The following is a 12,755-nucleotide window of genomic DNA, read 5'->3' as shown; positions in this document are numbered from 1 at the left end:
TCAGAGTGTGCAATAACTGGTCGCTTTACCGGGGAGTCGGGGTCCACCTCTTGTAACCCATAAGGGTGGTGGTGCACTGGGAGATGTTAGCTCTCATCAAATGGTCCTATCTCCACCTCCGACTTCGGTCAGGTTTGGGCTGGAAACTGAGCTTCGGCTCAGGCTAACGGAAAGGGTCCAGGCAAACTGGCCGCCTCGGAGGATTGGGTTGCCTGCTGTGGGGTGGCGGGTCTCCGTATGAGGCGCAGTGGTCCCATTTCCCGGCCTTTTGGAGTCCACCGGGTTATGTGGAACGCTGTTTGGACACTCTTTCTGAGGGTATGACTCTCTACCTACGTAGGTAGGGTGTCGGCTGGAGTTGTTATAGCATCCGCTCTTAATCCCACTGCTGTGTGCGAAGTGAGGGGTTGGTTGTCCCATTGTTGCACCTTCTGCTTAGTTGAGTGGCTTGCGTGTAAGGTGAAACCATTAGTAGAAGTTTACTACTACCCATGCTGGATTTGTCACCTGTCCGGGCTTGGGGACGGTGGCGTAGGGCACTATGATGATAGACCTCCGGTGGTGTGGTTTGAGTCTTACCGGTACAACGGGCTATTAATTCTGACACACTCTTTCAGTTCCCTACTCTCCGCACGACACGGGGCCATCGCGCTAAGATTTTCAAGCCACGTGTCAAAACTAATGTACATGATTGGCACCTAGCGTTTCGTGCTGTCGAAAAGTGGCACTCACTGCCCCCAACTGCCCTTGCCTGTGTCACGCGCTCTAGCTTCCGAAAGCACCTCCGCGACTACCTCCGCCACCAACCCCAACTTTATTCTTAACTGGCGTTCATTTAACCGTCTTGTATTTCAGCTCCATCGCTCAATTTCTCCTTTCTTTACCTTTTATTTTACCTTTTTTTATTGTTTTTATTTTCATGGTTATCTCCATTTTAGTGTAACTACTTTCGGGTTCACTCTTTGTATGTATATAATATTTTATATGTTATGTCATTATAGTACCCTTTGGTCACAGAATGTTTCCTATAAGGCTACACACAAGCTATAACTAGCTTTCCTGTATAATATTTAAGAGTTTCAAGCAATTTTGTTTGAATCGCTAGTGCCCTCACTCAGACTGAGCACGGTCACCTTAGATCTGTATCTCCGAGAACAGATCTAAGTTGGCCGTGGTCCACTCCAATTTTTTTATTTTTTTTGGAAATGGGCAGCCCGGCAGCTCCAGCGACTGAGTTAGCGAGCAAAGACTATATAACACTACGCTAAACGTTATATAATCTAATTTCCAAAAAAATTGACAATTCATTAAGAATATGTTTGGAAAAAAATTCCAAAATACCCTTGGACGATTTTAATCCAAACCAAGCGATAGTGGAGGGGAGATTCAATCAACGAAAGTTACGAAACGTTCAAAAATACATTATAGACAATATGGAATTATACCATACGGCTATGTTTAACTTTGAATTTGAAAATTCGATTCTAAAAGCCAAAAACTAAAATTAAAATTAATATTTTATATCTCTATTATATTTAGATATCTATCACATAACTCAAAATGTGATAATTCCTGTGATACTTAAATGAAAATAGTACCCAAGGTTTTGATAATACAGTATTCGAAGAGTGTCCTTCTTCGTTTAGATTTCAAACTTCTATTACAGTTCTCTGGATAATTAGATAATTTTTGTTATTTATTTATTTGTAAAGAATAATTTTTTTAAACGGTCGGTCAAAAGAACTCGCGAAATCCTAAAAAATCATGTAATTTAAATTAAATTAAATAGTGCCTACCTGGAAAAAAAATCCTGGCGGTGCTACTGGACGGCGCTTAATTGTGTAATGTACCATTCTCTGTGGGGGGTAATGTCAAATGTTAGATGCGCTAAGTTAACAATGTGAAGCTGGCCTGACGTTATCAAGTCGTGTTTAATTAAGAATGAAGTATCAAAAGACAAGCTAACTTTAAAAATAAGGAATATAAGGCAAGCTGTGGAACAGTTCACTTTCGAGGGAAAAGTGCCATTTATCTATAGATGTTTTGTGCCATTAATTTTCATAGTTAGGTTTTTAACTTTTTATACATCTAAAATCTAGTCGTGGGTCATTGACTTATTATATAAATATATAGCTCTCATTATTAGTCAAAATAAAGTGTTCAAATATCTGATCAAATTTTGCAACCTCGCGTTATTTGGTCATATTAAAAATTCGATTTGACGGTTGAAGTATTTGATATTTGACAAATACCCAATTTAAGTGCTATTCGCCCAGCCCTAGAATTGAGTAATCGAATCTTTACTAAATTTTCAAATCTTATTTATACAAAATTTCATACTAAAGGGTCGAGGGGCTGATCACTCCGCGTAATCGGTGTACAGAGCCGTACCTTTGACTGTACTAATGGGATTACGCGTAATCTTTGAAATCCCTGCCTTTGGCAGTGCTAATTTAAGCGTAATCCGGCGTAATCGGTGTACAGACTTTCTAAGAGTGGTTAGCCCCTCGTAAAGGGTATACGAAAATTAATTACAAAACTGCGTATTATATTGGCAGTCGAGTTGCCATTTAGAAAACCGAACACCGAATTAAAGATTGAAACCTTCTGCCAAATCAAAGGTTTATCAAAAAAACCAATTGTTATACTTTAATCAGACGAGGCCTATAAAGCCGGGTTTAGACAGTTAACATATTATAGCAGAAGTAAATGAACCGAAGTTATAGGAGAGGGCCAAAATTTTAAAAGGCATTTTCCTTAACGTGGGGAGATGGAAATCCATCGTAGTTCCACCCCCTTTAGTTCCCGCCAAAAATTGCACTAGGGAATTGTGGGTATCCACATTCGATTTACCCGTCATCACCTTCTAGTCGATAGATGGCGATAGTGGAGCTATGAAGGCGCGAAATTTGAAAACGTGGATTAAAGGGAGATCTCGTATGGAAAATGCGCTGAGTATGAGAGATATAGCGGTCTGATAACTTCGGTTCATTTACTTCTGATAATACTGATATACGTAAAAAATAAATAAAATTTGGTTTACTAAACTCGGTTTTGTAGGCCTCATTTGAAAAGTGTATCATGAAAAAGGTACGGTAGATACTTTGGGTTTTTATTTTAATTTCTACAGCGCGGTTAACTATTTTTTATAAAGAATTTCATTTTTCTTAACTTAAAAAACCTTAGCAAGCCTTTTTATTTATTTTCGGTGCAATAAATTTCTGTTAGTAGTATTTAGATCTACTACCGATTTGTTGTCTAAGGCCCTCTGTCGACAGTAGTTTTGGTTCTCTCACGAAAAGAAGATACACTACGGTACGAGTAGTCGAACGACATGTTCCACTAATTTCCATTTTTAACTGTGACGCCGTCGTAATCAGTCTTGCATTTGGACTCTAAACTACGGTGACTTACGGTTTTTACGTTAACCCCGAAGTTCATTAGTGAAATTTGAAAGTTCGTGGAAGACGGTTATTAGTGTAAGAAGTTATAAATTAAAAGAGTTTGTGGATCGCGGTATATACGCTATGAATACTTCGTTTGCCTCAATTGAATCATCGGTTTCAATAACGCCTGAATCTTTGAATAAGTCAAACAGTAAAATAAAAAGAAAGGGTTTATCAGTAAGCCTAAAGAGGACTACGGTGGCCAGGAGGTCGCGGCTGAAGAGAGGTTCGTAGTCGAGGTTTTTTTTGACGCGCACATTTGCTATCAAAGGGTTAATAAATTCGCTAATCGCTCAAGGTTACTTAGTTTTTTTTATTAATTGACATTTTAATATTTTTTTGGCTTTAAAATTTATATTAATATATTTCTATATTTTAATTGCATAATTCGGCAACTTAATTATAGTACAGCTACTTGAATTTAAAAGTAATAATTTTACATTCAATGTAGACTGGAAGTAGGTAATAGATAAGTACTTGTACCTTCGTAGGTTTCCATGTTTATCAAAATACGTTTAGGAAGAAACATAGTGCAGGGCAAAATACAACGTGTAATAACTAATAAGTTCCCCAAACTTAAATAAAGTGTATAAATAAGGAACTATCCCTTGGCTGGTAAATCTGTACGTTTTACATCGCTAGGGAAAGTAGTGCACACCGTTACGTTTGTGGCCTGATGCGCAGAACACATCCGCAGTTTTGCGGGGAATTAACGCCCATTAGAATCCGCGTCGAACCTGATAAAGTGCATGTTTCAGTTAAATAGCTTAGGTGATTAATACTTCTTCCTTAGAAATATATTGGAAACTTGTGTATATTCAATATACAGGGTCTTTTTTTTTGCTCGGAAAAGTGTTTTTTTTCAAAAACTATTTATAGTACCGATTTCAAATTTGGAAGGTCAATTCTCTATACCGGGGGACATCAGTTTGAGAAATTTGAGCGTTTTCGGTAATGTTTTTCACCAATTTTGAAAAATTATTTTTCGACCACTAGGTGCGAGATAAAAAATTTCTATTATAAAGTTGTAGGCCGTCATCGAAAACCCTTAAAAATTGTTCACTCGACGAAAAACAATTTATTTATCAGTGAAAATTCGAGCTTGAAAAATTTACAAGTTGGTGAAGCCAAATTACGATTGTTTGAAACGATAATTGAAACCGAATTACCTAATCCAGTTGAAACTTTGGTTAAAAAAACGACCGGATTTAAAAAACACGAGGCTATAGGTCAATCCTAAACATGCATTGGGTATTTAAAGGAAAACTTTGGGAGATTATTATCAGTGTTTGATAATATTTCGAACAATGCCTCGTTATTCAGTAGCTGAGCGTACCGAGATAGTTGCCATTTACTATGGAGAAGCAGCGCAAAACCTTAGAAGAGTGACTGAAATCTTCGCAGAAAGACATCCAAATGGAGCACCATCTGTAAATACAGTAAGACGAGCAATTCACGATTTCAATCAATTTGGTCACTTGCAACCTAGGTTTCGCGGATTGGGTCAACCGGATTTAGACTTCGAGAACAATGTACTCGCGTACTTTGTGGCATATCCTCGTCACAGTTGCGCTAACGCCGCTGCTGATTTGGGTTGTTCTGCAAATCGTGTGTGGAAAATTCTTCGTAAGAATCGCTATCACCCATACAGAGCTACGCTCCACCAAGGACTAATTGACGGAGACCATCAAAGACGTTATGAATTTAGCAACTGGTTACTAAATGCTGTCCAAGAAGATAGACAATTTTTGCGCCATCTTTGGTCTGACATCAACCCACATTGGGGTTTTGAATATCATCACCAGGTTCAATTTGAACGGGTCAATGTTTGGGTTGGACTTGTTGGAAACCGTTTGATTGGTCCCTTTTTCCTGCCGACGAACCTCAACGGCCAAAGGTATTTACATTTTCTACAGAACGAACTGAGTGACGCAATCGACGACCTTCCATTGGCTGAAAGACGTCAGTTGTGGTTTCAGCAAGATGGCGCCCCTCCGCATTTTTCCCGGCAAGTAACTGAGCACCTCAACAACGAGTTTCCTGAAAGGTGGATAGGGAGAAATGGTCCAGTGCATTGGCCAGCAAGGTCACCTGACCTAACACCGCTGGATTATTTTCTCTGGGGATTCGTTAAAGCAAAGGTATACGCCACGCCCATTGAAACTAGGGAGGAACTCATTAGACGAATAATCAGTGCTTGCCGAGACGTCACACCAGAAATGGTAGAGAAAGCGTTTGAGAACTTAATTGTCCGCGCACAAACCTGTGTTGCAGCCAATGGTGATATTATTGAAAATGTTTTGTAAAAATGTATGTGAATAAAATATCTGCATTTAAAAACCAAACGTGTACATTAAGTGTGAAAACTCTACTACGTTTGTATTAGACTTGTTCCCTTTTCAATTATCGTTTCAAACAATCGTAATTTGGCTTCACCAACTTGTAAATTTTTCAAGCTCGAATTTTCACTGATAAATAAGTTGTTTTTCGTCGAGTGAACAATTTTTAAGGGTTTTCGATGACGGCCTACAACTTTATAATAGAAATTTTTTATCTCTCACCTAGTGGTCGAAAAATAATTTTTCAAAATTGGTGAAAAACATTACCGAAAACGCTCAAATTTCTCAAACTGATGTCCCCCGGTATAGAGAATTGACCTTCCAAATTTGAAATCGGTACTATAAATAGTTTTTGGAAAAAAAACACTTTTCCGAGCAAAAAAAAAGACCCTGTATTTAAGTATTCATAGTGAGATGTACCTCGGAAACGTGTTTCGAGAATCCAGTGTAATTATAGAACATTTAGTGCATAGATTAGGGACTTGGAATGCATAAGCGTGCGAAATTAACGCTTGTTTGAAAGCGTTAATACTAAAGCTACTTCCCAATTTATTTGCATATTTTTGCCTTTTAAAAGCCTAATTTAGGTGTACGTAAGGGTTTCGGAAAATAAATAAAAGTGCAATTTTTTAATGTTTATCATACAAGTAGGGGACATCCTGAAATGGCCTAAACGCGTACTTATTGGGTACTAGCATTATTTTACTACCGAACCTTTTTTAGCACTGACACTCTCACCGAGCTGCGACATTGACTTGCAACCGAACTGAGTAGTATATTATTGTCCTTTGTAGTGGTTTATTTCGCCTTGAGTGTGTTTAACCGCTAGGGGCTCCGTGCTGAACTAATCGTTAATTGCGCAATAGCTCTGAAAATCAGCTCTTTCATATTTTAGCTATTTGTCGTACTTATTGTTTTAAAGGAACTTTTGTTAAGAGCTATATAATAAAATTTCCGTAATAAAGAATGGTTTAGTGTTATTTTGGGTTAATTTTTCGTGGTTCTTCTTTGGTCGGATTAGAGAAAATGTTCAAGCAAAGTTCATTTCCTGTTTCAGGTGTAAATTGGAAACTGAAATGTCAGAAGTTGTCGAGCGTAAATAAGGATTTGGAAAGGGAAAACCTCCAACTGATGGAAACCCGACGTCAGTTGATCGTGGAAAAGGAAAGACTGCTCCGAGACGAGGCAGCACGCCAGGTAGGCTTGGGCATTAGCCTAGCTGATTTTTATTTTTTATGCCAGGTGCCGTCTTTCCTATGTTTTGAAATACGCTTATTTCCGATGTTGCTTTGAAGCCACTAGCGGCTCTATTGTAATACCTAGTTGTCACGATAGAGGCCGCTTTCGGCAGCGCATCCAACCTAGCGTATCGAACCCGATTGATTGAAATTTCCAAAGTTTACGTAGTTTGATTAAATATTATGCCGTCTTATTACCCAGAGCTAGCGTCATATTTTATGACGATTGAACAAAAATAAGTTAAATATGAAAAAGTGCGTATTTACATATATATCACAATAAATTGTAGTAGATTAAATATTTTTCTTAGGCAGTTAAACTGAGAAATCGACAACATTGGTATTTACGAGTTCTCGTTTGTGTAAGCTAGGAACAACAAACGCAGCACTCCATACGTTGGAAGGGGGAAATTTGGAGATTGTCTTCCCCCTTTCCGTAAAACATTCAGCGTAAAGGTTCAACCAATGAAATTTGTACACAACACTGCGTTAGGGTGTTTAAAAGCTAGTTGCATTCTCCCTGTTTGTTCTTGGTACAGCCATGCAAGGGGTTTAACACTAAGTTTTTAGATCCATTCGAACCACTCCTGTGTTGGAATCTTTTAGTAATTACCTTTTTCAACTATTGCTTAACTCGTGGTAGCCACTTCTTTCAATGGTGAATGTTGGCTGTGATGGTGAATACAACCCCGTGGAACCTCTCATTTCTTCTCAACCGCACTCGATAAAAATCAATGGAGACCTCTTGTCTACCAGGCGTATAGTGTCTTTAAAAGAGTAATCGCTAATGGCACCCAAACGGGCCAAACCATGAATATGGTGGTTCATATAATCAGCACACTTAATTTTTCCATCTTTCTGTTTCCAGACGATTCGACCGGTACTTGTAAAATGTGGTGAAAACCTATTGTCAGCCGTGGGTGTCCTTTCAACCGCGACCAAATTGAACAATCGGAGAGTAAATGTTGAACCTGAAGAGTCTGAGTATGTTATTTACATTTTGACATTTGCTCAGAGAAACTTATTTGGAATATCTCCACAGGGAGTTGCTCAACGAAGCTAATTCAAATCTTGAGGAGGGTTTCGGGACGTTACTCGACCAGGCGATGACTGTTGAACCGTCAAATCTAACATTGCTGCCCAACAAGACTGCCGCTGAAAGAATCTCGCCGACGTCCCCCAGTTTATTCGATTTAACTCCTGTCGGCCTGCCAAGTTTACTGTTCATCAGCTCGGACATAAGTAATACATTTTTTATTTTCCATCGAATCCTAAAGCCAATAGATATTGTGGGCCCCGCCATTTTGATCAAACCATGAATAATGTTAATTAAAGGAAGGCATTGACCCTTAATACCAGTGTTTAAAAAAACCCGGTTTTTTTCATAAAAACCCCAAAAACCGGTTTATTTGGTTTAAACTAGGTTTTTTGGGTTTAAATCGGGTTTTTTTTAAAACCGCTTTATTTTACTCTTAATCTATTTTTGGCTTTTGTTTCACCGTGCATTCATATTTATAGTATCATTTTTGATTTTGTATAAATGTAGGGTGACCAGGAAAATGCCTCAAAAATGTTATTGAAAAAATAGCTAATTTTCAAGTGAATAAAAGGAAAATATATTAAAAACCATAAGCAAAAATAAGGATTCTTATCGAGAAACAGTAGATAAAATTAAGTAAAATATAGGATGAAGGAGGGTACACGACTATATTATATACTACATGAGAAAACCTAAGGGGTGAATAGGAAGGTATTGAAAATAAGGGAAATGTGGTCACCTTGTACATTTTTTAGAAATGTAATCAATCATTTTGGTAAGAAAATGTACAAACAATTTTAAATAATTTTAAATAATGAGAAAAAACAAATTATTATAAAAACCATTGTTTTTAAAAAAAAATAACTTGGTTTAAACCATGATTTAAACCAAGTTTTAAACCAGTGCGGTTTAAACCAGCCAACTCTGTTGATATAGCGAGAAAAGTACCCTTACAAATGCAAATTTCGGGTTAATTTGGCTATTAAATTATTTTTGAAGATTTGCCTTCCAACTGCGCATTTGGGTAGCGTTGAGAGAATAACACATCGAAACAAAGATGTTTCGTCTTAAGGTGCTGTACTGAGATAACAGCTTTCACACATTCAATTTAAAACTCGGTCGGTAGACTGCGATACTTGTGATTAACATTATCTTACGCACTGAGTCTATACCTTATAAAAACCACTTCCTTTTAGCCCCTCTGCCCTTTCGTAGCCTATTCGGGGTAATTGGTTTCAAAGTTAATCTGAAAAAAAATTCCACTATTTTGCTACGTTTGATTTCTGACTATTTGCCACTGGCCTGGAGAGATATAGAAAAAAGTGACCTTTGGATAACACTGCCCTAGTTACAAGAGACTCCAAAGGGTAGCGGGGTCTCAAGTACGTTCGTTAGGCTACGCCACATCACTATGGTCCATTTGCACTTGGCTTAATGTCAAACAGCTCACTGCGTAAACCTATCTTATGGAATTTTATGAGGTGGTAGGAATGGAGGCTCCCACGCACTTTTCACCCCGAATAGTAAATCAACAGCGCTCCTAATGCTAAATCTCGAAACCTATAGCTCAAAAGTTAACATTACAATTTTTTCGGGTGCTATACAAATTTGCTATTTAAGTTAATTCTCATGTTTCAAATTAAGTTAAATGTATTGTTTGTGTACTCCCAATAGTGAAAGAAAAGTCAGAAATGGCGGTAAAACCTTCGGATGGTGCCAATACAACCTTACCAGATGACCCGAGCCCAAGTGATGCCAACTCGTTCACTAACTGGCCTGTTAACGCGAGTAACGATGATTGCCTTCTCGAATCCAACGATGAGGAACCAGCGTTACAAGAAGGTGAGCAAAACTTATCGAGGAAAGAGCACCTGGAACGTGAACTGAATAAGTTCTCTATTCAAGGACCCAACTCTCACTCAAGGGTAGAAACAGTAGCGAGTCTGGGTGACCTAGGACGTCTCGAAGGCCAGACGGACGTGTCCCAGAATGTTACGCCTTCTTCAGGAATTGAGGGAAATGTCCACTCTAAGCTCACTAGTACACAAGAGGACTCCGTAAAGGACGGACTTGAGACTCTACGTCAGTCTCAGACACCAGAACCTCGCGAAGAGCCTACATGTAAAGTACGTCATAGTGCCGGACCCAGCTTTATCGGCGTCAAATGGCCTTGTCCTAAAGGCAAAGGCTTGGGTTCGCGTAAGCCCCAAGAAGACGAAAAAGAAAATAAACCCAAGGATGTGAAAACTTGCTTGAACGAGTTGGTTATTTCGAATAACTCAAAAGCCAAGAAGTCTATTGCTCCAAAGAAACTATCGCGAACCACACCCTTAGTAAAGAATACATCGACTGTGGAGAAAGCAAAGAAACTAAATTGTCGATTACAGGACCAAGCCCCAAGGGATAAATGCAGTCGCGAAGATGGAAACTCCGCTATGAATCTTCAATCTAGAACCGATGGCGGTGATTTTAGTTTTAAAGCTAGAGGAAAAACCGAATTTCAGAAACCCAAACCTTACGCACCAACAGCTAGGAAACGTGCACCTAAAGCCATTGTAGAAAATCAATCTGGAGACTCATCAGACACCGATGCTTTTAAACCTAGAATAAAGAGAACACAGCAGAAATCCAAGCACGTATCCAAAGGCACTTGGGAAAATAAATCAGATGACTCATCAGACGAAACTTATTTTAAATCTACAGTAAAGAACCTACGTCAGAAGTCGGAGCATGTATCTAGAGTGACTATGGAAAATCAGTCTGAAGAGATATCGGATACTGAAGAGTTATCAGACACCGAAGATTTGCTAGCTCGCTTCAAAGCCTCGCATCCACAAACAGATTCGCAGAGCACCACGAAGTGGAATCGAGCACCTTCGGGAAAAGACCACGATGAGAGTTCTCAAAGTACAGCAGCAAAACCAGCCAGAAGAACTTACTCCCGCATTGAGACGACAAGATCAGAAAGTGGCAACAAAGAAGCAGTTGTGACTCGACACGAGGGAGCTGGGAGAGCGTCCAAGAGCACCATGAGCTCCGCCGCTTCGAACCGTTTGCCACTTCGAGATGACAGATCTACCCGCGGAAACCTAAAGTCTTCGATCACTTCCGTCGCTGCAGAAAGGAATCCGTCTAAGCCCCGGGAAAATAGCAAGCGGACCCGAAATCGAAGAAGAAATGCTGAAGATCGCGATACCGACGAGGTCACTGTGGTTGTACCTGTTCCATCAGAAATCAATGGTAAGAAGGGTGATGGATCAAAATAATAACTAGGCCCTTTTAAACGTGTTTAGTCAGTTCTAAAATGCCCATGTTTGGTGAACTTCGGGCTAAGCCGTTAGTCCTATTATGGGCTCTTGGCTTCGTGGGGCAGGTAATAATGGCATTTTCTTTTCTCGAAGGAAGCGTTCATTTTTTAAAGTAAGAGCCCGATTCTACGTTATTCGAAACGTGGCTATCAGTAAATATTTGACCACTACTGTATGTCCAAACCTAGAATTTTCTAGTAATTCATAACATGTTCTGGTGACGTATTATCAAGTAGTATTTATTTATACTTGGGTCTTAATGACTGTTAATGAGTGTAGCTTTGCTCTTAATACTCTTAAGGGATTATAAACTCGGGTCTTTGTTGTGGAACCCCAAAGTTTGCAGCTGTGGCCGCTCTTGTCTTCGCCTTTAAAAATGTTTGGCGCCACTGTACGGGGTAATTTGTAAAAATGAAGGGGTTTCTCATAAATATTGCTTTGAAGGTTATAATCCCTTTAATGCTTAACGGGCCAACAGGTACATTAACTGGTGCACAGCTGTACCCCCGATTACTGGGGGAGGTTGACGCTCTGGCGGGTCACCGCATGAGGCGCTGTGGCTCTTTGGTTCGCAGTGTGTCCGCTTTCAGGCGCTTAACCTAGTGGTCCACCGGAGGTTACGTAACCGTATGTAGAACGTAAAATAACCGACAGAGGGCGTCCATTACAATGTTTAAAATCGGCGTCTACGTATTAGCATCGGAGGTAATGGACGTGAGCTTTTTGAAACGTAAATAAAGCTCAGTTAAAACGTCATGCGACGTGGAAGTGACGTAACGCTTGCGATACTGTTAAGTAACCTTGGGGGGACCACTAGCTTAACTCTCGTTCGTTCGTGAGCTGGGTGTCTGTCGGTGGTGCTACAGTATTTACACTTATTACCATGGCAGTGCGCGAAGTGGGGATTGGTCGTCCCATTGCTGCGCCTTTCGGTGGGTTGGATGGCTCACGTCAACGGTGCGACTGTCCGCCGTAGGGTGTTGTCATTCTCACTAATTAGAAATAATAACATTCTTTATACTTATATGGTGCCTGAGGTATTAGACTATCGAAAATATTTATTGTAAACACGTTTACTCTTTATTTAAATATAAAAGCTTATACGAAAATATTTATAGACCCAAAAGAATGTTTGGCGACGGAATCTGTGGCGGATGCGTCAAGGACGGCCACCGGGAGACCAAGACGTCTTCCACCCAAATCTTACAAGTTCCCGCCACTGAATACGTAGGCCTGACAGATTTCATTTAAATTACACGTTTAATTACCATTTTTAATTGTATTTTATTTTTACAGAAAAATGCGTCGTTGATTTCTGATCACATTTGTTTAGTAATTTTTTTAAATTGTCGATTTTAATATTTTTGCGTTTTGATTTTATAAAA

The 12,755-nt window shown here is 39.3% G+C and overlaps 2 protein-coding genes across 2 annotated transcripts; both read left to right on the top strand.

The window, feature by feature from the left end:
• The first annotated feature begins 3,234 nt into the window (after positions 1-3,234).
• Positions 3,235-10,469, top strand: LOC149951929 (uncharacterized). Its single transcript, XM_090169700.1, has 6 exons — positions 3,235-3,672; positions 6,843-6,982; positions 7,892-8,007; positions 8,066-8,265; positions 9,737-10,322; positions 10,397-10,469. The coding sequence occupies exons 1-6, from the start codon at positions 3,528-3,530 to the stop codon at positions 10,467-10,469; spliced, it is 1,260 nt and encodes a 419-aa protein (XP_090025826.1). The 5' UTR covers positions 3,235-3,527.
• Positions 10,470-10,474: 5 nt separating this feature from the next.
• On the top strand, positions 10,475-12,755 carry LOC149951928 (uncharacterized). The gene is made up of 3 exons (XM_090170154.1): positions 10,475-11,302; positions 12,489-12,597; positions 12,667-12,755. Exons 1-3 carry the CDS (start codon positions 10,498-10,500, stop codon positions 12,680-12,682), a joined length of 930 nt encoding a protein of 309 aa, XP_090026280.1. The 5' UTR covers positions 10,475-10,497; the 3' UTR covers positions 12,683-12,755.

Source organism: Leiobunum rupestre, chromosome 3 (genome assembly GCF_980474605.1).
Source record: "Leiobunum rupestre chromosome 3, qqLeiRupe1.1.hap1, whole genome shotgun sequence".
In the NCBI taxonomy this organism is placed as follows: domain Eukaryota; kingdom Metazoa; phylum Arthropoda; class Arachnida; order Opiliones; family Sclerosomatidae; genus Leiobunum; species Leiobunum rupestre.
This window is presented reverse-complemented; position numbering and strand designations above follow the sequence as displayed.